General features: G+C 38.2%; 1 protein-coding gene across 5 annotated transcripts in view; it reads left to right on the forward strand.

Moving 5' to 3' along the window:
- Positions 1-24147, forward strand: part of Cblb (Cbl proto-oncogene B) — a 186108-nt gene that overhangs the window by 146484 nt on the left and 15477 nt on the right. For 2 of the 5 annotated variants that reach the window (XM_036203640.1, XM_036203639.1), the window contains 5 exons: positions 6503-6597; positions 15923-16069; positions 19038-19135; positions 19252-19383; positions 21783-21923. In XM_036203640.1, the coding sequence (XP_036059533.1) occupies positions 6503-6597; positions 15923-16069; positions 19038-19135; positions 19252-19383; positions 21783-21923 (613 nt within the window). The remainder of the gene's footprint in view (positions 1-6502; positions 6598-15922; positions 16070-19037; positions 19136-19251; positions 19384-21782; positions 21924-24147) is intronic. The other 3 variants (XM_036203641.1, XM_036203642.1, XM_036203638.1) reach the window with 3 other exon arrangements.

Here is a 24147-nt window from a genome sequence, read left to right on the forward strand (position 1 = left end):
GTACGAAGTCTTCCTGTCCTATCAAAATTGGCAGCATTGTGTAACTGTATGTGCCATAGATCAGTCTTCAAATTATGTGTTTAGGACTTGATCTGTACTTGATCCAGCCTATAGAATCAAATCTGGCCCCTACTTTAAAAAAAAAAAAAAAAAAGACCATTTCACCCTTGCTCACCAAGCAAGCTTGAAGAGATTCCCACACTTCTAAATCCTCATTTAAACACTAATCCTCTGTCCTCTGCATTCAGGAAAGAATCTAAGTGTGCAGGCAACCAAAGGGGTGGCGGCAGCAGCCATTGAGCCTAGAGGACTGAGTGACATCACAGCAAACCATCTGGAAATCATCCCTGGTGCTTTATTCCATGGTGGCTTTGGCTGTGAAATCAGATCTGTGTCTTCTCCTTCTGTACTGATAATGAGTTTGCATCTTCAGCTAATATTCAGTTGATCCCAACTTAATGTTGTTTTTTTAGGGAGAATAATCTATTCCTTCAAAACTATGGATTAAATTTAATGTGTTCATCTGACAGTCAGGAAACAGAGGAACAGCATATTGACACACACTTGGAATCCCAACAGGAGAATGAGAAGTTTAAGGTCTCAGTTACATAGGGAACTCCAAGCTAGCACAGGGGCATGTACTTAATTTCTAGTGAGTGAGTGAGTGTGTGTGTGTGTGTGTGTGTGTGTGTGTGTGTAAACATAGTGATAATAAAATCTTTGTGTAGTGACATCATTAAGACAGTGATGCATCGGGAATATTCTGAGCCAAGAAGAGCCAGCACTCAGATACACAGCATATTAGTGACAGGAGTATGGGTTGCAAAACATGTTTGACAGTGACTTGCCTTAGCATTTTTCTCAACTCCTATAATTATGAAGATTCCGAAAGATTTCTTCAAGTTTAATGAAATATAGTGTAAGGGTAAGGAGAAAGCACATAGAAAAAGCAGTTGGATAATGTCATCTAGAAGTCAAGAGCCTGTCCTCAAAGGACTTTTCCACAGCCTTCAGTCCTGTCTGGAGAGAATTTCTGGGGTTTAGTTCTCTTTGTGTTCCTCCTTTATCCTCTGTCCGTCTCTGCCTGATCCCACTTGTCTTGAGAAGAGCCTTTGACGATGCTCTCAAGTGAACTATTTATCCTCAGGGGCAGGTCATAGGGTATCTTCTGGATGACTTCAGGAATACCCAGTATCATAACCATCAGACCCCTTGTTGCAGGATTCTTTCTGATACTGTCTTACAGTAAGTCAGTGTAAGTACACAGCTAGAACACAGCTGTTAGGTTTTTAAGATGATGGTATTAATAGAGGATGCAGCTCTGCTTAGTGACTCGAGAGTTGCCTTTCACTGAAACCTGAGTTTTATGCCATTTCTAACCATCCTCTTAGAGAATTTCTGGGCTTCTACTTTCATGTCTCTCCCCTTACCCCACCCCCCAATGCTCCTGCTTTCTGCTTGAAACTTGAACAAATTACTTGAACAAAAAACACTTATCCCTTGAACAAATACTTTTATCTGGAAATAAAAGAATACACATTTCTCCTAATTTCTTATTTTCTTATTCACACTACATTATGTATTAGTATTACCATGCTCATGTCCTTAAAGATTATTCCACATTGCAACAAAACTGCTATTTGAACCACCAAGTCCTTTGCCATAAATGTTTTAAAATATGGTACAGACTTGAAGCTGTTACTGCTGGGCACTCACACTGCGCCCATCTGTCATTGTTGGTTCCTTTTGAGAGCCTGAGGACCCAGCCGGTTCTTAGTGATAACCACTTCTTTACTTGTCATGTGCCTTGCAGTGACATTGTTCTACAGATGACCCTCCGTGTACAATCTTCTGAAGGTATCGCTAGATAAGGGTGTCGTATGATCCCGTTCTTGTGATTGTGGCTTTTGCAGTTTGGGTGAGGAAACACATGTTCATACATATGATGCTAAGCTTATCTGTAAGTTCCAAGATCTGGCTTTCAAATGGAAATCTTTTGTGCAGGTTTCATTTGCCTTGTGATACTGAAGGACATGTGATGAGGACCCTGTTCCGATGGTGGAGGGGTCACATTCATAAGACAGGGAACACGTTTGTATTTGTACTTTGAATAAAAATAAGAATCTAGGCACCGATGTGGTACATACAATATGCATTCATGTAATCACTTATACAAATCAAAGTAAAAACAAACAAATACATTTTTAAAACAAAAATCATTTTCTTCATTGTATAATTTTTTTCCTAAAGTGTTTTTTGTACATTTCAAGGGTCTCAAATGTTTAGATGATATATGAGTCCAAGAAATATTTAAGTAGTATATGCATCCCAGGAAAATATATCAAACACAGAAGTTAAGATTATATGATGCAAAGGCATCCAGAAAACTAAATCTAGGATAGCCTGGTTTATAGTAAATTGGACAGGTTCCGTAAGTCTGAACCTTCAGGAATGTACTTATTCCATAGTCCTCACTCAGCTCTGTAAGTAGTTGGATATCGATGACACTGGGGATGCCGTGTACAGAGAATGAAATATAGTCTAAATGCAGCACAAGCAGGTCTGTGATGAGCTTAATAAAAAAAAAAAAAAAAAATGCTGGAAAAGCATCCAGAAAACATGCACTTTCCCGAGAAAGAAAATGAAATCTGAGAAAGAAGACAGAAAGGAATCCAGTTTCCTCCAAGAGGGTTCCTGGCTGGAGGGTGACAGAAATTACAGAGAGGGGTAGCCCCCCCTTTTTTTTCTGTAGGAATAACAGGAAGGAATATCATGGAGGTAGGTAGGAAATCTGGTCAGTGATATGAAGGCAATTTTGAAGAGAGTACAGTGTATATAAAGAGAAGAGGCGGGGTTGGGGATTTAGCTCAGTGGTAGAGCGCTTGCCTAGCAAGCGCAAGGCCCTGGGTTCGGTCCTCAGCTCTGAGAGAAAAAGAAAAAGAGAGAGAGAGAGAGAGAGAGAGAGAGAGAGAGAGAGAGAGAGAGAGAGAGAGAGAGGAGAGAGAGAGAAGAGGCATAGCTCAAGACTAATATGGTCAGTGATGCACTCTTTAGAAATGTAAGTCTTTGACACTTCTAATTCTGAGTGATATGTGACTGTCATGTTGGGGCTGAGCCCAGAGGCCAGTCAGATCCTTACATGAGTGGATTTCATGCGGACTTCCTTAGTAATGTAGATGCAGTCTAAACATCCTGTTGTTTCCAGCATCAGATCCTTCAGACATCTAAGGAGCATGTACTATTCATTTTTATCTAGGTGATAGTAGTATATGGCACTCCCTGAGGGAGTGCATCCAGTTCTGCTCTGATGAAATGTGTAAGGTTGAACATGGAATTCAGGATCAAATTGTTAGATTTCATCCGCCAACCACTACCTTTCGGGGACAGTCACATTAGATTCAAAGAAATGAGTGCCAGCATGTGTAAACACTTGGCTATTTGCATGCTTGCATAATTTCAGTCTCAAGTATTCCAGGTAGAGTATTAAGAATATGCTTAAGACTCAGGACATAGTTTAGAACCGATTACAGGAAGATTGGCTGCTAAGCAATCGGTGTGTGTTTGCTGAGAGTATTTTAGTAAAGGTGTTTCTTCCAGCTGTAGCAAAGAAATTTCCCTGGCCAATGCCTCCACCATTGAGGTCACCTGCCTGTTGTCACTCGACATTCATGGAAGCCCTATTGCATATGAAGTATGTAAAGGACTTTACTGTAAAATGAGTGAGACATAAAAGACTGCATTTTGACACACGCAGACACAGTGCGGTGTTCATTCTCCACAGAATGTAAGTACATTTCAGGTACCAAATAAGTTGTTCATAAGAGACTAATTTTTCAGACAGGAGAAATCTTTAAGCTACTGTCTCTTACTGACAGTTTCTAAAGCCATTAGATAAAATGCTATTCACACTTTGCAACATACTGATTTGTTTCACAAAGTTAGAAAGAAGTTACTTGATCCCCACAAGTAATTGCCCTACCGAAGAGTCAGTGTCCTTAGTAATAGATTTTGTGTTTTTCCAATGATCAGCTCTTATTGGCTATATGATGTCTTATTTCAGGAGGGAGGGAGGGAGGGAGGGAGGGAGAGAGAGAGAGAGAGAGAGAGAGAGAGAGAGAGGTGTATGTATATAGTTATTCTTCTGAACATGCATGTCTACATGCATGTAGAGGCTTGAGTACTTCTAGTATCTTCCTCCATCACCACTCTCTCATTTTAACATTTTATTTATTTGTTTATATTTGGTGTGTATGAGTGTTTTACCTGAATGTATGGTCTGTGCACTGTGTACTTGCCTATTGTCTGTAGCGGCCAGAAAAGAGCACTGGATCTCCTGGAACTGGAGTTAAAGACAATTGTGAGCCATCATATAGGTGCTGGATGTCAAACCTGTGTTCTCTAGAAAAGCAGAAAGTGCTCTTAACCACTGAGCCATCTACAGCATATCTATGAAATATTTTGGGGGGCCTTTCACTGAACTGGAGGTCACTGATTTGCTTGACTAGGGCTGTCCAGTGAACTCATGATCTGTCGGTACAGTGCTGGGATTACAGATGTGCACGGCTATGCCCAACTATAATGTGGGTGCTGAGATGTGAACTCAGGTCCTCTTTATTGTGCAGCAAGCACTTTAGCCCCTGAGCCGTCTTTTGTGTCAGGAGACTTCCCTTTGTGAAGTTTTGTGTCACACAAAAATGCTGTGTGCGTTGTCTTATTAATGTATAGCTCTCCTTTGTCAAAGTTGAACATGCTTTTATATCAGTATCAGTAGATGTTTGGGTATTGGCATCCCCGTTCAAGTGTGTTGATAATGTTTTGATTATAAAATTATATTGGCTTATTGTCAAACTAAAGTCAATATCACAAACTATTATTTCCACACCTTCATTTTGTTACCAAACTTGCATCAAGTGTCAGCATGATAGATATTATTACCAAAAAGAACATATAGTCCATATTTTAAAAACCACCTTTCATTTTATACAAGTTTTAAATGTAATTTTGACAAAAATCATTAGTTTTTACTGCAAAAATTTTAGCACCATGGGTGTTCGAGCAATGCAAAAAAATTTTGGTGAAGAATACTTTCAAATGTTCAAGGTTGTAATTGGCATTTGTAGTTGGATGCATGTATTCATCAGATAAAAGGTATTTTTATGTTAAAGGATTTTGTAATGATTCATATCTCTTGGGAAATTTCTCCTCTCTAGCAAAGTTCAAAAAATTTTGTCATGTTCCGTTACATGGTCCTCAGTCAAAAGCTCAAGATAAAATCATTTAATTTAAAGATATGTTTTATCAGGATGTAACTGCAGTGTGTTGAATCTAATGAGGGGAGACTGGGGAAAGAAAATTTGAGCTAACACAGGCTCTAGTTTTTAAAGTGAAACTTTAATGCTACAAAATTGGATTTTTTACAATAGATGAGAACATCCCTATATCTCAGAGGTGATCTTTCAATCTGGTCTTGGGTAGGATACCTATGGCCTTTGCAGGTTTACATTTTAAGTCCTCACCACTGTGTAATATATTCGATGGAGAGAGAAATTAACCACTAGGTCTGGACTCATTCAGCCAAGACTAATGAAGTTACATCCCATCCATCCTGCCCCACTGTCAGTCTCTGCTGATTCAAGATTAAGTCATAAGAGTTTATGAAAAAGCTTATGATAAAAGTGCCTAATGGTTACTCACAGACCTGAAAAGCTCTGTAGTCTTGTGAGGATGCCTTTGGAAAGTTACCCTTCCATTTGTATAATCCTTTAAGTTACTCCAGTCCCAGAGTGTAAGAGAGGTGAAGAGCAGTTGTTGGGGCGTTTCCTCCAGTGCTACCCTGCACTTGTAAACTGGGAGCGCCAGTGAACAAATGTTGGCTCTGCCTAGCATCTGATGAACAAGGGGCCAGTTGTTTGTGGTTTTTATAAATAAACCAAAAGTATATTTGGAATTTCCACACACATGCAGAGCCAGAACAATCATCTCCTTATCTAAAATAGCTCTCAAGCTTGGTCTGGATCTAACACAGGCCTGTCTGAGTCCATTCACACAGTGTGGTATGAGGAAATTGAAAATGGGCCTTGGAGCCCCAAAGGGATGTCATTTGGGACACCTGTTTGGAGGGAAGTAAGATGGCAATGGGGCCCACGTTGCTTCTTTCTCTAGCCAACCCCTGTTCTTGCAATAAAATCTGATCATTCTTGCAGTGATCACTGAGGCAGTGGCACTGCCTGTTTATGGATTTAGTTATCTTGATCTGATGTATATAAATTATAGCATTGCCTCTTACTTAAGTTTAAGAATCATATTGTAACATATTTTCATGTAATCTGTGAGTTGTAGTTAGTCATCACTGGTCGTGCTGACCCCTGAATAAATTGTATAACATTGCAGTAGTCTAAATAAACAAATAATATATGAGCTCTGTAAAATTCTCAGAGCCTCCATGCTTTTAGGCTTTGCCAGGGTTCAAGTCCAGGAACTAACCCATTTCATTTACTTTCAGGTCTTCTCCAATGGACACCTTGCCAGTGAAGAATATGATGTTCCTCCTCGGCTTTCCCCTCCTCCTCCAACCACCACCCTTCTCCCTAGCATAAAGTGAGTTTCATTTGAATTGGGAAAGTGTGTGTCTAGGCATGATGATATGGAAAAGAATGGTTCTGAGTTTCTTGGTACAGAAACTACAGGGTAAATAGAAAGGAACCAGTAAAGACAAAAGCATTTGAGTCATATTTATAAATAAAAATATTAGATGTTGAGACCTCCTAGTTCTGATAATAGCTCCTGAATACTTACTAAACTCTTGAGAAGACTAATAGAACAATGGGGCAAGAACTGCACAGCAAACTCTCTCCTCCAGCCTTCTTCTCCTTGGCTTTGACCCCCTTTGACCTAGTTTGATATCATTAAAGTTCCACCGAGCTTCTTGCTTCTCATATATCTTTAGCACCCAAGGTCTATTGATTTTCCTCATGGGGTTTTTCCTGTCCAGTTAAGCTTTCCATTGCCAGCCCAAACTCAGAGCTAAACTTCTGAAAGACCCTTCAGAATATCATGTCTACTCTAAATTGTTATCACTGGAAGCAAAGCTGGGAATTGGGGACATGACATGCTAGACTGTTTAGTGATGTCTAGCCACATTCCCATTCCCCTTCATCTTGCATGTTCTCTTCACTGAAGCTGATTTACTTTCTTTCCCTCCTGATTTCCCCATCCCCCTTCCCACTCCCAAACCAGCTTTGCTTTCTCCTTTGTAGCTCTGGCTTCTTCTGCTAGTATTCAGACCCTTCAGAATTTTAACCAGCTAAAGCTTCTAATGGATTCCTAATGCTACCCTATAATTGTATGCACATCTGTCTGGCTTGTGTTTTTGATGGAGCACCCCACACCCAATACCCTACTTCTTCCTCAAGATCCATGCATGTCTCAACCTCTGCTTTTTATAAAAACTCACTTAGTTTCTGTTCAGGGATTAATACTGACTGGTATTGCCAAGCCCGGTAGTGTATACCTAAAATCCTAGCACTTGGGAAGCTGAGGTAGGAAGATTTCTGTAACTTTGAGGCCACTTGAGACATATAATGAGTTTCAGGGCAGCCTGAGCTACAGAGAGAGTCCCTGTATCAGAAAACAATAGAAAAGACTGATTTGCGTTCTTGTTACAGATCATTGTTCACTATATGAGTAATTATGTACTCTGCTATACTGGTTTCCTAATTTTTAAAAAGGTAAAGGTTTATGCCTTTCTAATACTCTCATGGAAAATTAAAAAAATTTTTTTTGGATTGCTTGATTTTTATCTGCTAAAACCTTCAAGTTTTTTTTTTTTTTTTTAATTTTCTGTTGTTTATTCCTTTGTTTGCTTTGTTTTGGGCTATGGGTCAAGTTGTGTATCTTATGCATGCTAGACGGCTCTACTGACAACCAGCTAAGGTCTTCCTTTTGATCAAAAGCCTCAGAATGTCTTCATTCCTTCCTCTGGAGGTCTTTGAGCTCCCACTAGATTTACAAAAAGGAGAAGCTAAATCTCAGCTTCCCAAAATCTATCTACTCTAGAAAATAATATTTTATCATGTGTCATATCAGAAGACAGCACTGCACCAAACAGTGTTACTGTGGGATGTGTTGCTCTGATTGGTTGATAAATAAAGCTGCACTGGCCTGTGGCAGGGCAGGATGGAGCCAGGCAGGAAAATCAAGAGAGACAGGAGAGAAGAAAGGAGAGTGGGGCAGACACCGCTAGCCGCCGCCAGGAGAAGCAAGATGTAAAGTACCAGTAAGCCACAGCTATATGGCAAGGTATAGATTTATATAAATGGGTAATTGAAGATACAAGAGCCAGCTCGTAAGAAGTCTGCCATGGCTAGAGTTTGAAAATAATGTAAGCCTCTGTATGTTTATTTGGGTCTGGGCAGCTGCGGGACCAGGCAGGACATAGAAAAACTTCCAGCTACACGATGTAATACTCATTGATTAGTTTTAGGAGTTTAAGAAAAGCTGTTACAAACTTTGCCAGTGAAACATGTCTCATAGATGGAACAGAATAAGATGAGCACAGTTAGATACCACAGTCCCTGAGCGGGTGGGGGAAACAGAGTGGAATTTGTATCATTCAGGGGAGAGCAGAGAAGCTGAGCTATTGGATCCTTCCCTGAAGGAGCTGCCATGTCTGTAGGAGACACAGCAGTCAGAAGCAGTTACAAGCACTCTGTATCATAGAGTCTAGTCAATGGGAACAACCTTGATAATCTAGTTCCATGTTGACTCTAATGTGTGTACATACAGTAAGACATATGAGCTAGCTCCATAACCCCTGGGGTCAGGGTTTTTGGGAACAAATTAAATGAGATGGTCCTAGTTACTTATTAACACACCCCATCCCACCCCCACCTCCCATGCTTATTTAATTAGAGCTGAGTATGACTGGAGAAGGGGGTGTGGTTTTCTTTGTTTACATTTGGTCCTTCTATAAATTAATGTGAACAGCAAATTCATAGCAAAGTATATTCACTGGTAAGCTTCTTATACTTAAGTTTGAAAGAGCTTCTAAGATCAGGTTATATTTTCTCTTCATTTTCTAATTTTTCCTCAATTTTTCTAGTTTTAACTAGAAAACTGTTTTAGCAAACATGTTTAGTAGCAGATTATTTTTGATATTGTATGTCACAAATTATCCAAAGTTATGTTAGATTTTATTATTATATTTATCTTTTTTTTCCCATAACTATAGTTGTAGAAATTATGTACATTGTATAAAAGAAAATAAAATCATAATCCTAACAGCACATAGACATACCCAAAATACCAATATCAAAATTTAATACATGTGCATTTTTTTCATTGAGACCTATTTTAGCATCATTTTGGTTATTTGTGGACATGACTTCATGCTCTCCCTTGTGACTTGATATCGTCACATCCGTTCTTTCTCAGAGTATATATACTGTTTTTTTTCCTGGGAAATCATGAATTCTGAAGTCAGCAGTAGAATAAAACCACATTGGGTTCCACACTTTACTCCAGCACTCATTAGTGCCATATTTTGAAGAAGGTACCCTTTCTGGTCTTCTATCAATCTGGCTAATAAGTGAGAGGATACATTTAACTTAAATATTGTCTAAAATCCTTTGAGCTTCAACTCCCTATGCAGCAATTGCTATGAGTTATTCACTGTGTGGTGTTAATAATATTGGAAATTTTGGTGACCCACATGCTCTCAAGTGTAGTTGGCTGACTATATTCTATTGCATAAGCCAATATGAGTTGGACTATTGTCCTTACTAACATTACTATTATAAATGTTATAATACTTTTATTATAATCATTATTGTTCATATTGCTATTATTATATCTGATATAATGGGGATAATGAAATTTTACATTGGATAGATAATACCTACATCTTCTATTATTAAGACTGCTGTACTTTGACCAATTGGAGAGTATCATCTGAGTCCAGCGAGCATACACCATTGGTGAATAGTAGACAAAAGGTCTTAGGAAAATGCCTATGCTCTCTAACATAGGGTTATTGGACCTTTAGATCCCTTTTGCCCTCTTAGATTATTGGTCATTGTTCAAACACCAGGCCAAAGTCAAATTATAAATCACTGCCTAAAATAAACTATGCTTCTCACAAATAATGAACACCTCAGGGTTAAATTAAGAATCCCAAAGCTAGCAGTTAGTATTCAGTTTCAGTCCTGTTATTAAAGTGGTTTTCAAGATTACTACACATTTGATGCTGGTGCTTGATGTCCATTTTCTTGAGGGTGGAGGATATTCTGTGAGGTTTCCCTTCAGGCTAAACTTCATCTTGGTGATCATGTGACTCTTATTACACAATTTATAATTTATTTCTGAAAATATGATAGTGTATAGTAAAAGTAAACAGAAACAAGCATTACTTGTAGAGATACTTTGTTTCCTGAATTTGTTTCTACTTAACATTATTGACACCTAATTATAAATACAAAGCTTTAAGTAAACACTTGAAATATAGGTATTTATTACAACTTTTATAGAGAGGACAAAAAATATTACATGGATTATTTTATTTTATATTTAAATTGTAATATAATATATATTTTATATATAAGTGTATATTATATGTTGCTTATTAAATTATATTTGATTAATTTCATTGTTAAGTTCTAGCAAATGGAATACTAACTGGTTCAGCCTGTATTGGCCTTAGCATCCTATACTGCCCAATGAACAGGGATGGTATTATAGATAATGATGGAGTGGACACTTCCCAGTAAACAATGGTATAGAATGTTGAAGGATGTCGCTTCTCCCAGAGAATGGTCTCCTTATGCTTTTCTATTGACAAATGGACCATTGTGCTTTTGACACATCAATCACAAGCTTTCAAATACCTTGGAACCAATACTGCTTGGTTCATACTTTTCTTAAAAAGTTCTCTGCTGTAGGAGGTGGTGGTGTTTATTGTTGTTACACATCCTTTTAGCAAATAAGGTTTCATGGATTCATTGAGAAGTGAATCCAGTTTTTGTCCAACTATCTTATTTTCGTTCTGTTGCTAAGCTTACTGGAGACTGGGGAGAAGATAGAAACCCCATCCCCTTCAGAATGGATGCTGTAATTAAGGAGAGTAGAAAGTAGCAGGTAGCTGTGCTGGATGTTGTCAGAGGGAAGTGCCGTCAGGCACATCAAACTTGGAGCAGGATAACTAATGACTCACAGGCTTTCACTGGAGATGAGATCTTGAGAAAGGCTTCTCTGGAAGGGTGTGTTTAAGCAGGACCACAGGAGAAGGGAGCGAGGGTCCAACCTGCCTGGGTGAAAAATGTGACCCCAGGGGACAGGTGTGGGATGGCTGCATCTCTGTCTCCAGGTTAAAAAGAAATCTGGGAAATCACTCCCTATCAAAGCTTCTTCTAAAGCTCCAGGCTGCAGCACACTCTCCTTTTCTTGATAGCATGAAAGAACCCTCAAAATTGTTGTAAAACTCATGCCCAATATTTTTTGGCAAATAACTTACATGCTGCAGACACAAAATACTCACGTCAAATATCACTATTTTGTTTTGATGATTCTTGGGCTTTGGTTTCTCTGAGTTACAGGTGTTCCTTGTCCAGGTAAGAACAGTGAGGCAGAAGAAACATGAAATAAAACAGATAAAGCAGCTTGAGTTTCGATTTTAATGAAAACATTTGTACCTTCACTTTCTGCCATTAGTGAGTGAACAGTGATTCTTCTATATAGAAAACAAGTAAACTGACATATTATTTGAAATGCTTTTCTGTCTATGAAAGGTTCTGAAAATGGTTGCTCTCTCTCTTTCTCTTTACCAGCTTGGTCATTTTCTTCTCTAATACCCCGTCATTATTTTTATCTAAAAGCTTGTAAGTGCTCAATTATGTGCAAAGTAGGGTAATCCTTGATGAACTTAAGGTCTTCCCTTAAACATATTGCATGCAATTCAGGCAGAAACAGTAAAATAACAGTATAGTAAACACAGTGATGAAAGAACATGCGCTAAGTATACATAATAGAAAAGGTCAAAGAAAATTATTGAATTTGTTGTTAGTTTCACAGGGATTTTTATAAACACCAGAAATATGAAGGGGTCTGCTTTTTGTTTCCAAAGAAAGTGTCAAGGGTTGCTCCAATTAGGAATGACAACCACTTGAGGGTAATATTTGAGGTGTGTTATAGGGGTGAATGGTAATGGTATGTGCAGTCAGCCCTGTTATATACCTTGCTCTGGAAATATGCAGTTCTCCAGAGGAATACACTTGTGAGCCTTCAGCTTTGAAAGGTGTTAAGTATTGCCCACATACCTCAGAAGGCATCTGTGATGGTCTGAAAGTCTTCCTCTTTCTTAACATCAAGCATACACCTTTGCATTCAAGACAGCGAATCAGTGTATGTTTAAGGAGACTCAGATAACTTTCAAGTCAAGGGGATCATAGTTTTGCAGCCTGGAAAAGTGTACCCCCATATGCAGTGACTCAGCAATGGCAGCAGAGTGCGAGCCGTAGCAGGAATGTGGAGTAATGGAACAAACAGTGTTGAAGTAATGGATATAAATGACTGAGTGATGACTTAGCATCTCTGACTTGGAGCCAGCCAAATAGCCTGTCTACTTTATTCCTCTGGGATCCTTGAAATGTCACTTAAGGACTAAGTCTACCATCTAGATACCATATGCACAAACATGATCCTAAGTCCATTCATGCCACCTCTTGTTGACTAACACATAAAGGTTTGGATGGGTTTTTAGAGGGGAAACTTGCACGTGTAACTACACTGCAGTTAATTATGTGAATTTGGATGTCTCTGGGTTATTTTGTACACAACTTCTTTCTTACTTGAACTTTTGTCTTCAGTTTCTTTCTGTGACAAGGGTGCTTTTATTCTTCTTATACCAAAAGTGTAATAGTGAGTGAAATGTGCTGAACAAATTTTAGAAATTGGTTTGTATGTACTGTAAGTAGAATAATATAATTTGCAGGAAATTTGATGGAGGTAGAATGTGTCAATATTGAGTGAGGTCACATTATCTCATATAAAAATAAAAATTTCATGTTCTTCCTCATAGTGTGCCCTGGCATGTACATGTACCTGTGAGTGAGTGAGTGAGTGAGTGAGTGAGTGAATGTGTGTGTGTGTGTGTGTGTGTGTGTGTGTGTGTGTGTGTGTGAGAGAGAGAGAGAGAGAGAGAGAGAGAGAGAGAGAGAGAGTGTAACATATGGGTACACTATAAAGTGTAGGAAGAAGTACAGCAAATGGTCATTGTTAAGTGAACAGAAAGGACTCTGTAGAAGAAATGCACTTGAGTGGATGTAAATACTCATTGTGTTTTCTAACTTGGACAAAAAACGGATAAAATAATAATTATATCTGTGGTTTTAGTTTTAGTGTGTCATATATTTTTTCATTTCATGTGGGTGGATAAGTGCATAAATATATTTGATAGCGAGGATATAATATCCATGTGAAGTTCCACATCTTCTGACTGGCTACTCTAACTGTAACAAAAGTTGCATAAAATATATAGACTTTGGGTCTGCTTAATTTCACTTTGATGTCTTTTTTATATTTACAAGTTCTTTATAATAAAGTTTTAATAAATTTTTAAAGCATTAACGCCTAGGGAACTTTCTTAAAAGACTTCGTTAAAATATGATAAATGAGAAATACCAGAATATATTTTTCATATTTCAATATAAAGAGCACAGAGCTTTCTTCACTTCTAGTTATAACACACCAAAATCCATTTAACCTGATAAAATCCCAAGTAGTAATTTCTGACATTAAGCCCTTATTGTTTGATAAAGTACTAGAGAATTATTGCCTTTCATATTTATATCAGTTGTTTTCTGACTAACAAAAGAATGATTGCCTTGCATTGAGCTGGGCAAGGTTCTTCTGTCAGTGAAGGTAAAATCTAGAATTATCCATAGCAAGTGTGACTTTTTTTTAATTGTCCATTCTTGCACTGGCAAAATAGTCAGTGGATCGAGGCACTTGTTACAATGCCTGCAAACCTGAGTTCAATCCCTGGGAACCACATGGTGAAAGGAGAGAGTAAGAACTGACTCCAAGTTGTCCTATGACCTCTACACATACCTTGGCACGACCACACAGACACATAAATAAATAATAAATGTAACACAAAATAAAAACGATTATTCATTCTTCCTAATGAAGTGCTGCTTTGGAAGTAAACCTGTGACAGATTTGAACATTCCTGCCATAGGTGTGGTTATTGAATCTTAGGTCAAAAATTTCTCTTTTCTCATTGCATTGTGTACTTAAGTTGTGTAAAAGTAGAGTGCATTGAGACTGAGAGTCCAGGACATAGGATAGTGCACACAGGTCACACTTGCTCTGCTTCTAGAAACATACTAGTCCTTGCAGTCGTGTGTGAAATTGATGTCTGTTTGCAAGAACTTAGCATTTGCAAGAAAATAACAGTTGTTTCTCCTAACACTGTCAGGTCATTTTGAAACTCATGTACTTGCCTACCTTTAGTTGGAAGGTGTCTGCCAAGGTTCAACCATATTGGCTGTAACACCTCAGTTTATTAATGAGTGTTGTACCCTGTGTTCTGGGCTTAGGTCACCATTAACTGTCATTGCATCCTAACATACCTCTAACAAACACAGCTTTAACAATTAGTACTGAAACTTCTTCGAAGAAGGATATAAATATAAGCTTTCAAAAACTGCTAAAGGAGTCTTTTCTTTTATCCATGAACTCTCTAGAAATGTATCTATACAGTTGAAATTTAAAAACTTTGGGCTTTCCAAACTATCTTTCCAAATGGGCACATAAGTACATGCACACACACAGAACAACTCAGAAATCCTTCTCCATTGTAACAACTGTTCATCCTAACTGACCCAAAAAGGAAATAATTCTAGAACAGTCTTCAAAGTCCAAAGCTTTGTGAGCATTACATTAGGGATTTGCAACTGGTAAAGTATGCAAATGTTGCAAAAATTGAAATAAAAAGATCTGAAAAAGTTTCAATTCCAAGGAGTTCAGATAGGGACACTCAATGTGTGGCAAGAAGAAATCAAAATGAAAAATGTATTTTGTGGCGAGAATAAATGAAAATGAAAAACGCATAGGCGTGATTGCCTCATATACCAAAGGGCCCTTGCTCCCTCTACAGAAGGTGCTGAAACATTACACCTTTTTTTTTTAATGAAACATTTCCTATGAAGTTCCTGATAATTAAAATGGATTTGCATCCATGTTTTTCTAATATCTTGCAAACTAGCCATTGAACATTTTTCCTTTGAAATCATTCTTGGCCAATAACAGGGTTAGAGTAAATTCCACAGAGGAAGTAGGAAATACTTCTCATTTATTTTTATATATTTACCCAAATGACGAAGTAAATTGCTCAAATTTATCATGCTATTAGATAATTGTTTTATTTATTGTAAATCCTTTTACCAATTAGATATTGCGAATTATAAAAATGAAGCATTTCAAATTCAAAAGTTGAGCAAATTCTAGGATTATCTCCTTCTTATTCTGGTCATGTTTGGTTCTCAGTTCTTGCTGCAGGTGGAACTCCAGCACTAGGCTAATCAGCTCACAAGGAAGTTGTGTCTTTCCTTTATAGCTTTTTAAAACTCTAGGTAATAGCCACAGACTACAAGTTTGAACCTTTGAAGAACTTCATGTTTGTAAGGCCCTTTCTTTATTTCATAATTTACTTTTTTTTCCCTTATTACCCCCTTTAAAAACCATAGATATGAGTGTTTTATCTCAATGTTTCAAGGCCTTTCCATTGATATTGAATGTAAGAACCATTTATAGTTGAAACATGCAAGTGACAGAGTAGCTTTTTACTTTGTGTATGTCACATCAGACCTTCCTACTGTGAATATTTATGATGTTTAAACCAGATTGGATTTGTTTTTCCTCTTGGTAGGTGTACTGGTCCATTAGCAAATTGTCTCTCTGAGAAAACAAGAGACACGGTAGAGGAAGATGACGATGAATACAAGATTCCTTCATCCCACCCTGTTTCCCTGAATTCACAACCATCTCATTGTCATAATGTCAAACCTCCTGTCCGGTAAGAAGATGAGCATCCTTGTACCATCCTGCATCTGCATAAGCATCATCAGACTGTCAAGCATGGGGGTTATTTGTATGCAGTTCAACCTTATGTATTTGGCTAAAAGTCTGTAACTTCCTCTTCCTAGCCTATCACTCCTGTATATTTTCTTTGTTGCTTTTAGGTAAAACATTTTGTTCTCTACACACACACACACATGCCAAATTACAATCTAATAATATGTAGCTATATGTTACTTATAATGATGATTAATGCATGCATTTCCCCTAAGGTTTTTTAATGAGTTTCTTCAGCTGCAAGCATATATATCATGAAGAAAAAATAGTGCTTAGAAACTAATATTAAGGTGCTAGGTCAACTTTCCTTAGAATTTTTCTTCATGTTAAGACTAGTATAATTTATATCCATTTTGCTTCTTGATATGTAATGTGCTTCTACTAAAATCTTAAGACAATTGGGGGAGGGGCCCTAAAGTTCCTTCTCTTAACTTCTTTTTTGACCAACTCCTGCTTTACCTTCTCTTAGGTAGGACAAGAATATAATCACTAGTTTCCTTTCCTTTTTCTTCTTATTGTTTGTCATGGAGACACTCCTGGTCTTTGAAGTGTCAGCCACATTGAGTTTTGTAAGAGCTATCAATTATGGCTTACAAATATTGGAGTATCAGTTTGTCTTTAAGTAAAATTATGATTTTGCATGCATGTAACTTAATGTAACTAATAAAATATAACAGCATTTATATGAGAATTTTTTATCTTACTGACATGTCAAGTATGTAGCAATCTAGTCTTAGCTTTAAAACGTATTTTCTGAGCTTAGGTTTCCCTTGCATAATATCCCTGGAGCTGTGCTTGGCTGCTCTGCTCAGCCCGCTGATGGTGGCCCTGCCGCCTAGAACCTTCTAATGACTGAGTGATGGGATACCGTGAACCCATCAGCCATCTGTCCCATGTTAATTAGTGGCCTATCACATTCTGAGGCCAGGTCAGTCAGCTGATGATATTTTATGTGACAGGTGTGCCACTAGGTAGAAAAGGAAATACTTGGAAAAGAAGTGGATTTTTTTTTTTTTTTTTTTTTTTTTTTTTTTTTTTGAGACAGGGTTTCTCTGTGTAGCCTTGATTGTCCTGGAACTTGCACTGTAGACCAAGCTGGCCTCGAACTCAGAGAGATCCACCTGCCTCTGCCTCCTGAGTTCTGGGACTAAAGACATGTGCCACCACCGCCCAGCTAAGATCGTTTTTCAAACCAGAGTTGTGTCTCATAAGGAATACTGGTGGGCAAAGTTACTCCTCAGGCTTAATGATGCGCTATAGTCTGCGCTTTTACTGATTACAGCAGGAGCCAGGTATTTCTTGTTAATCATGCTGTTGAGTGTTGTTGAGAAGGAAATAACTGGGTGGATGTTTGTTACATTGGGAGAACCTAGCACCCAGTGAGCTACTAGGGGGAAGTCTCACCTTTTCATCAAGTATAAATTGCTAACAAATTCCAGTTCTTTGGTTCTTACTAATACGTAGTAATTTTTAAAAGCTGAAATTAGACAGGAATTTTTTTGTTCTCTGGGATTTTCATTCTTTTCATGGCTGAAAGACTGAAGGATATAATTTTAATTCATCAAATTTTAATTGTCACCTCATAGTGGATGAGATTTCAGTGACTGGCCTCTTGGATACTGAAAGTAAATTTGAATTATAACCACCATAACCATCTTCCAACAATTATAGAGAAGTAATAAATGTTGCTCATCCCTAAACTTAATTGTAATGAATTCTTTATCTAATTTGTTCTCAAAAACCAATGGATGGAATGACATCTCCTGTTATCTGCAGAGTACTTCCTCTCCGTAACACTCACTTCCTTTTCTTGTATGCTATTCACCCCCCTCCCTTTGGAACATCAAGAAAAATAAATTGTCAATATGTGGGAAGTGAAACAGTAAATGAATAATTCAGTTCCGTTTCAGCAAAATCCATCATCATTATGAAGATTCAATATGTAACTATTCTTAAATGAACCATATCTTGCCCTTTAAGAAGTGGCCACCAGAGAGAATAGAAATGAATTTCAGATGAATCACTCTTGTAGTATCTATTGAAATATCCACTGTCTCCTCCATTATGTATTCACTTTTCCTTTGCTCTAAGAAATCAGAATAATTCAAAAGAAAAGTCTAAAACGTCCTTTTCTGTGGCTCCTTGTCAACCAGCTATTACCAAGTCAGGCACTAAAGAGCAAGTGTGTTCTATGTCTCCTGATCCTCCTGCATCCTCCCAGCCAGCATTGATGCCAACACCAAAATTATTCCTTTTTAGTGAATTAATATTTACCTGGATCAAACACTTGCTCTACACCCAAAGCCTTTGTTGCCATCCCTCCCCTAAAGTGTCAGAGCCAGTGTTTGCTCTGCACAGTAGCAAGTGATACAGGTTTAGAAGCTGCAGGGCTTTGAGTATTCTGTGCCAAACTTAAATGAAATTGTTGGCTGCTTCATAGTAGTTCCTCTCTTTTAAGGCCCTAGTCTGACTTCATTTCACAGAATGCTTAAGTTGCATAAACAAACACATTTAATGTCAACAGCAAATATTGAGGCCATTAGAACTTACATAGTTTTGCATGGCATATACTTCTCATCTCTTCAGAACTTCTGTCAGGTACAACTGAAACCTTGCAAAGAAATATGTTAGTTGCACAGATGTGTTTAGGTTTTCACCAGCTCTTGGCAGTTTTAGTAGCTCTGGTTTCAGATAGAAGAGAGACACTTTTACCTTCAGACATTTACATCTGATTTTAAAGTACATGTCAGGCTAGTTGCATCGTGTTACTAGTACTTTGTTCCTGAAAAGACAATTTGTTTTTATTTTGTAGTCTTATTACCTCTGTATGTATGACAGTCCCCTCGGTGATCCTCACTCATGCCAGCCCTGACTTTTAAATGATTCTTGCCCTCTGGTCTCCACATTAGGTCTTGTGATAATGGTCACTGTATATTGAATGGAACTCATGGTACGCCTTCAGAGATGAAGAAATCAAACATCCCAGAATTAGGCATCTATGTGAAGGGTATGTATGGAATGCATTTTCCTTTGCAATCTACATATTAATGGTTGGAATTTAAAGGCAAAGTTCCCTTCTATGTTTATACTGAAAATACATTAAGGTTTTGTGTTATCCTCTAGGAGATGTTTTTGATTCAGCCTCTGATCCAGTGCCATTACCACCTGCCAGGCCTCCACCCCGGGACAACCCAAAGCATGGTTCTTCACTCAACAGGACGCCCTCTGATTATGATCTTCTCATCCCTCCATTAGGTTGAAACTTTAAAAACAGCTTAAACAACCCCTGTCCTCCTCTTTTTATCTGCATTATTAGAATTAAGAGTTCAGTATAATGCAGACTCTGGGTTGAGAATTTGCCTAATCTTAGAATGGGTCCTCTGGTAATAGTGGCTCCTGCGTTCATGTGACAATCCCTCTACCAGAAAAATTAATGATATAGGAAATAGCTGTGAAATTTTAAGTGGTTTTCATAGCATCTCTTGAATTTTCTATAATAATGCACTACTTTTATAATCAGAACAAAACACTTAAGCTAGTTTGTTTTATGCTGTATTTCAACTATATCATCCTTTCAAAACTAAAACAAAATGATGACCTAAAAGAACTATCAGTGAGGATTTCAGTAGGTTGTCTCTTCTAGATGAGATCTAGTGTTAAGATCCCAGAGTGTTGCTCACTCTCCTGGCCTGGGTCTCAGTGACATTCAAGTGATGGTCTGGAGTGGTAAGGCAGGTCTCCTCCAAGTGTACTAATTCTTAGTAAGCATGAGCTACACTTTACTTCAGCATGAAATGGGCAGTTAACTAAATTCTAGAAAACAAGAACACATTCTGTTTAATCCATTTATAAGCTTTCTGAATTGTTTGTTAAACCACCCAGAATATTAAGAGAACTTCTCTATTTCCTGATATGCACCCTGACCAGTATTTTGAACTGTCCAATTACAATGTCTTTTGCTTCTTTTATTGGTCAGAGATTTTTGTTTTGTTTTGTTCTTTTTTTTTTTTTTTCATCTGCCTGAATTCAAAGATCTTCCTAACTTCTTGTCTAGTCTTGTTTCCTTGTTTGCTTTTTCTCTGTGTTGGGTATTGATCCATTACTCAAGTCTCTATGGTCTAGATTACATTATTAAATAGACTTCTCTGTGGGTCTGTCAGGGATCAGTGTGTTTGCATCTGGTCTAGTGAAGTCATTTTTTTGGTTGTTGTTCAATATTTTAGCCATAGATCTTGCTATCTAGCTAATCTAATAGAAGTGACAACCCATCTCTTTTCTTCGCCCTTCCTCTAGCTTGTCCTGTGCATCAGTTCATACTGTACACTCAGCTAAGGACACTCACTTCTTGATTTTCCTGAATATCCGTTTTTAAGCCCCTGGTATTGCACATGTTCCTGATTGCCAATACCTCATGGATGCCACTTGTATTTCTCTTCCCTCTTCTCATAAACTGTCCTCTATACGAGCAATCACATACTTTGACCTGTCAATCATAAGTGTTTGTGAACAGGTTTTAGCCCCCTTTGTTAGAATCTAAGCTCCTTTATCAGTCAACTTCTAGTATGGTGCTGATATTTAGGGGCAGAAAAAAAGATTTGAATTTGATCATGTGGCAGCAAGATCTGGAATGGTGACAAATCTCTCCTATATCCTCAGATACTTTTAATTAGAAAAATATTTATGATTAGATCAAATATTTTGCATATTTTTGCAAAGCAAGCACAATGAGTGGCAAATTCACTGTAAAGTATTTATATTTAATTCATTCAGCTTAAATACATGTGAATTTTTATTATTACACTATGAAGCTGTTTATATATAGCTTGTCTCATTGATAGTGCATATGACGTACATATTTGGAAACTTTTGTTCACTTTATTTTTTTAAAGGTTCAAGGTAAGAAAGACCTGAGTAGTCTAGCAACGAGTGGCAGGAATAAGTACATAGACATAAGACCACACTGCAATGTTGTTTACACTTTCAATAAATCTAGAAATACATATGTGCAGGCCCCTAGGTTTGTGCCAATCAAAAGGGGGTCTCCATTGACGTGCTCTTCTCTGGAGATGACTGCTAAGGAAACAGTCCATTCTCCTGCACTTGCGCATGTGCTCTATATTTTGATGGTAAATCAAATGTTTGGTGCAGTTTAAATGAATTACAGTCCAGTGGAACAAATGTGAGAGGTGGTTGGAAGTATTCACTGGCATTAAATTATATGTACATGGAGTGATTTTTCTTATGAGAGGCCATATGAACTCTCTTTATTGCTCAGAGATTTCTGTTTTTCTGGCTTTACTGATAATAATTGCCAGTTAAGAGTTCTAGTATACTAATAGTATGAAGGTTACAAAGGGACCGTGAACTGATTCATAATCAGAAATGCTGCTTTTTATAGAAAGACTCAGAAAGCAGAAAAAAAGTTTTCATAGGGGTGTTTCAGTGTTTTGTGTGTTTGTGCATGTGTGTGTATTTTCTCTCCACACACTTCCACAAAGTAATCAATCCTATTATGAAAGTCAATGAACTATTGAATAAAAATTGCAAGTGAACTTACTTAGATGTAGTGGGAGAAAAGTCAGTCCCACAAAACATTTCTGTGTGTTTTGATTAATGAAGTTCTATTATCGATAATGACTTTTCTTTAAATGCAGGTGACGATGCTTTCGATACCCTTCCTCCATCCCTCCCTCCTCCCCCACCTCCTGCAAGACATAGTCTCATTGAACATTCAAAACCTCCAGGCTCCAGTAGCCGACCTTCCTCAGGACAAGACCTTTTCCTTCTTCCTTCAGGTAGGAGTGAGTGATAAGCCAAGAAAGAATTTTCTCTTAAAGTACGTCTGAGATCCCGCCGCCAAATTCATGTTAGTGTTTCCTGAGTCTCGGCTACACTAGAAGAAAGACTTCTGGGTAGCAAGAACAGTGGTTGACCGGTTTGCTTGACAACAGATTGATTTAATGGTGGAACATCACAGAGATGGCAAAAACAATCAGGAATCATAATGGTTGCCCATGACCAGTGGCTGACTCAGACCCATGTGCATGTAGGCAGTACCAATTAAATTTAGTGTGTTATTTAATATATTTAAAAAAAGATGCAAAGTTGGACTAAAGATGTTGTTGGTGGAGCAGAACATTGAAGGTGGGTGGGAGGGAGTTGGGACTGGGTTGTACATTGTATACATGTAGGGAGTTTTTGAAGAAAAAGAAAACAAAGAAAGGACAGAGGTACCATGTTCTGCATAGTATACGAAGCCAGTAATACCTTCAGGTGCCAGTGGAGTCTACCTTCATGCAGCTTATGGATTCTCAGGATGCTACCTAAGGTCAAGTGTCCTAAGGTCATCTGCTCCAAGTACAAAATAAGGCAAGCCTATAACCACAACTCTCCAATGGTATGTTGTAGGCAATTTCTGATTGGCTTCCTCTGCATACTTATTATCTGCATGATTTAAGTCCTGATTCATGTGGCGTATGTGCACTGGCTTCTTCTACAACAAAGTCAGGATTTCCAAGAGCTAGCTGAAAAGACTTCGGTAAATTTTACAAAATGTTTAATCATTTTTCTAAAGAAATAGAGTGGCACATTGCTAATGGTAGTTCTTTAGTCTAAGAATAAAACTTCATGAAAGACATACTTACTAGACTGCAGCTCAGCTTCCTGCTTTTAGGAAGGTGGTGGCCCAACTCCCTCTGAATGTTTACTACTGTGGTCTCCCTGCTGCATAGCGTGTTCTTAATTAGTGTACTTAAATTATCTCACAGGGCTGCGATTTGAGGTCCTTGAGATAATAGCCCAATTTAAAGACAAGATAGATACCTTACAAAAAGATACTGTCTTTTCTCAAAATATTATATTCAATGCCTGCCTCTGTATGCCAGCCTTCTGTGCCCTGCACACTGAGTCAGGTCCAGCGTGCCAGCCTTACCACCCAGCAACTTCTCTGTAGTTCAGTTTCAGATTGCAGGAGCTGCCTTTCTACAAAGATGCCTCGTACCTCCAGTCGGATGGAGGAAGGGAGGCCATGCAGAGATACAGCTCAGTTCCTCCTTTGTGCTTCCCATCTTGGGCTTTCACACAAGATTTCTTTTGGCAAAATTATAATTCCCACTACCATGCGTGAGCCATCCATTATGAACAAGCCAATCAAACATGAACAAAACCGGAGTCCTCAACAAAAGCCCCATGATTTCCTATCCCCAAACCCAAGGCAACTGCTGGCATACATGCCTTTTTTTTCTGTATAACAAAAAGAGGGAGAAAGGAAGCATTCCTTTGTGTGGGAAGGTTGAAATAGGCGTTTCTGCAGCTTTGTGCCAGGGCCTGTGCTTAAGCAACAAAGCCAGGAGAGCACTTAAGTCTTGGTCATACCCCGCATGCATGTCTTTGTGAAGGGCATGGGATGCACTGTGCATTTGGCAGCCTTTTTTACAGCTTTCTCTTGCTATTCCTCTAACCTAGAGTATCTTGAGGTTCCTATGCAAGCTCAAAGTCACAATTCAAGTTTAAAGTCTAATGAAGTTGACTTTGTTAAAGAGAAACAGTATTTTTAACTTGGAAACATAAAAGTTCATCTGCATAAATAAAATACAAAGAAGTATCAGGTGATTGGCAACAACCATGGAAAAGGATGCAGGGGCTATTATTTACTCAACCCTAGTGAGGCATTGTCCTGATGGGGCTAGCCAGAGAGCTCGTGGCATCTGGGAGATTGCCCATCTGCAGGGCCCTTCCCATGTGGAGGCCTCCATGTTCAGATGTGGGAAGTTCCAGAGCGAGAGCAGCATTCCTTACTCCTTCACAGCTCAGCAGCATCTTCTGGGGATTTGCTGTGAGTGGGAAGTCAGGCAGGACCTTCCTGTGCTTAAATTAAACTCAGTACTGCATTGCTTCTTTAGCAAATTGATCACATTGTGCATGTTACATTCTCAAAAAAATGTATGACTGTATATAATTACCCATTGGCTGAGGCATTTTCAATTTGTATGTTTTAATCATAAATATGGACATTAGGCT

The sequence above is a fragment of the Onychomys torridus genome, chromosome 12 (genome assembly GCF_903995425.1).
Source record: "Onychomys torridus chromosome 12, mOncTor1.1, whole genome shotgun sequence".
In the NCBI taxonomy this organism is placed as follows: domain Eukaryota; kingdom Metazoa; phylum Chordata; class Mammalia; order Rodentia; family Cricetidae; genus Onychomys; species Onychomys torridus.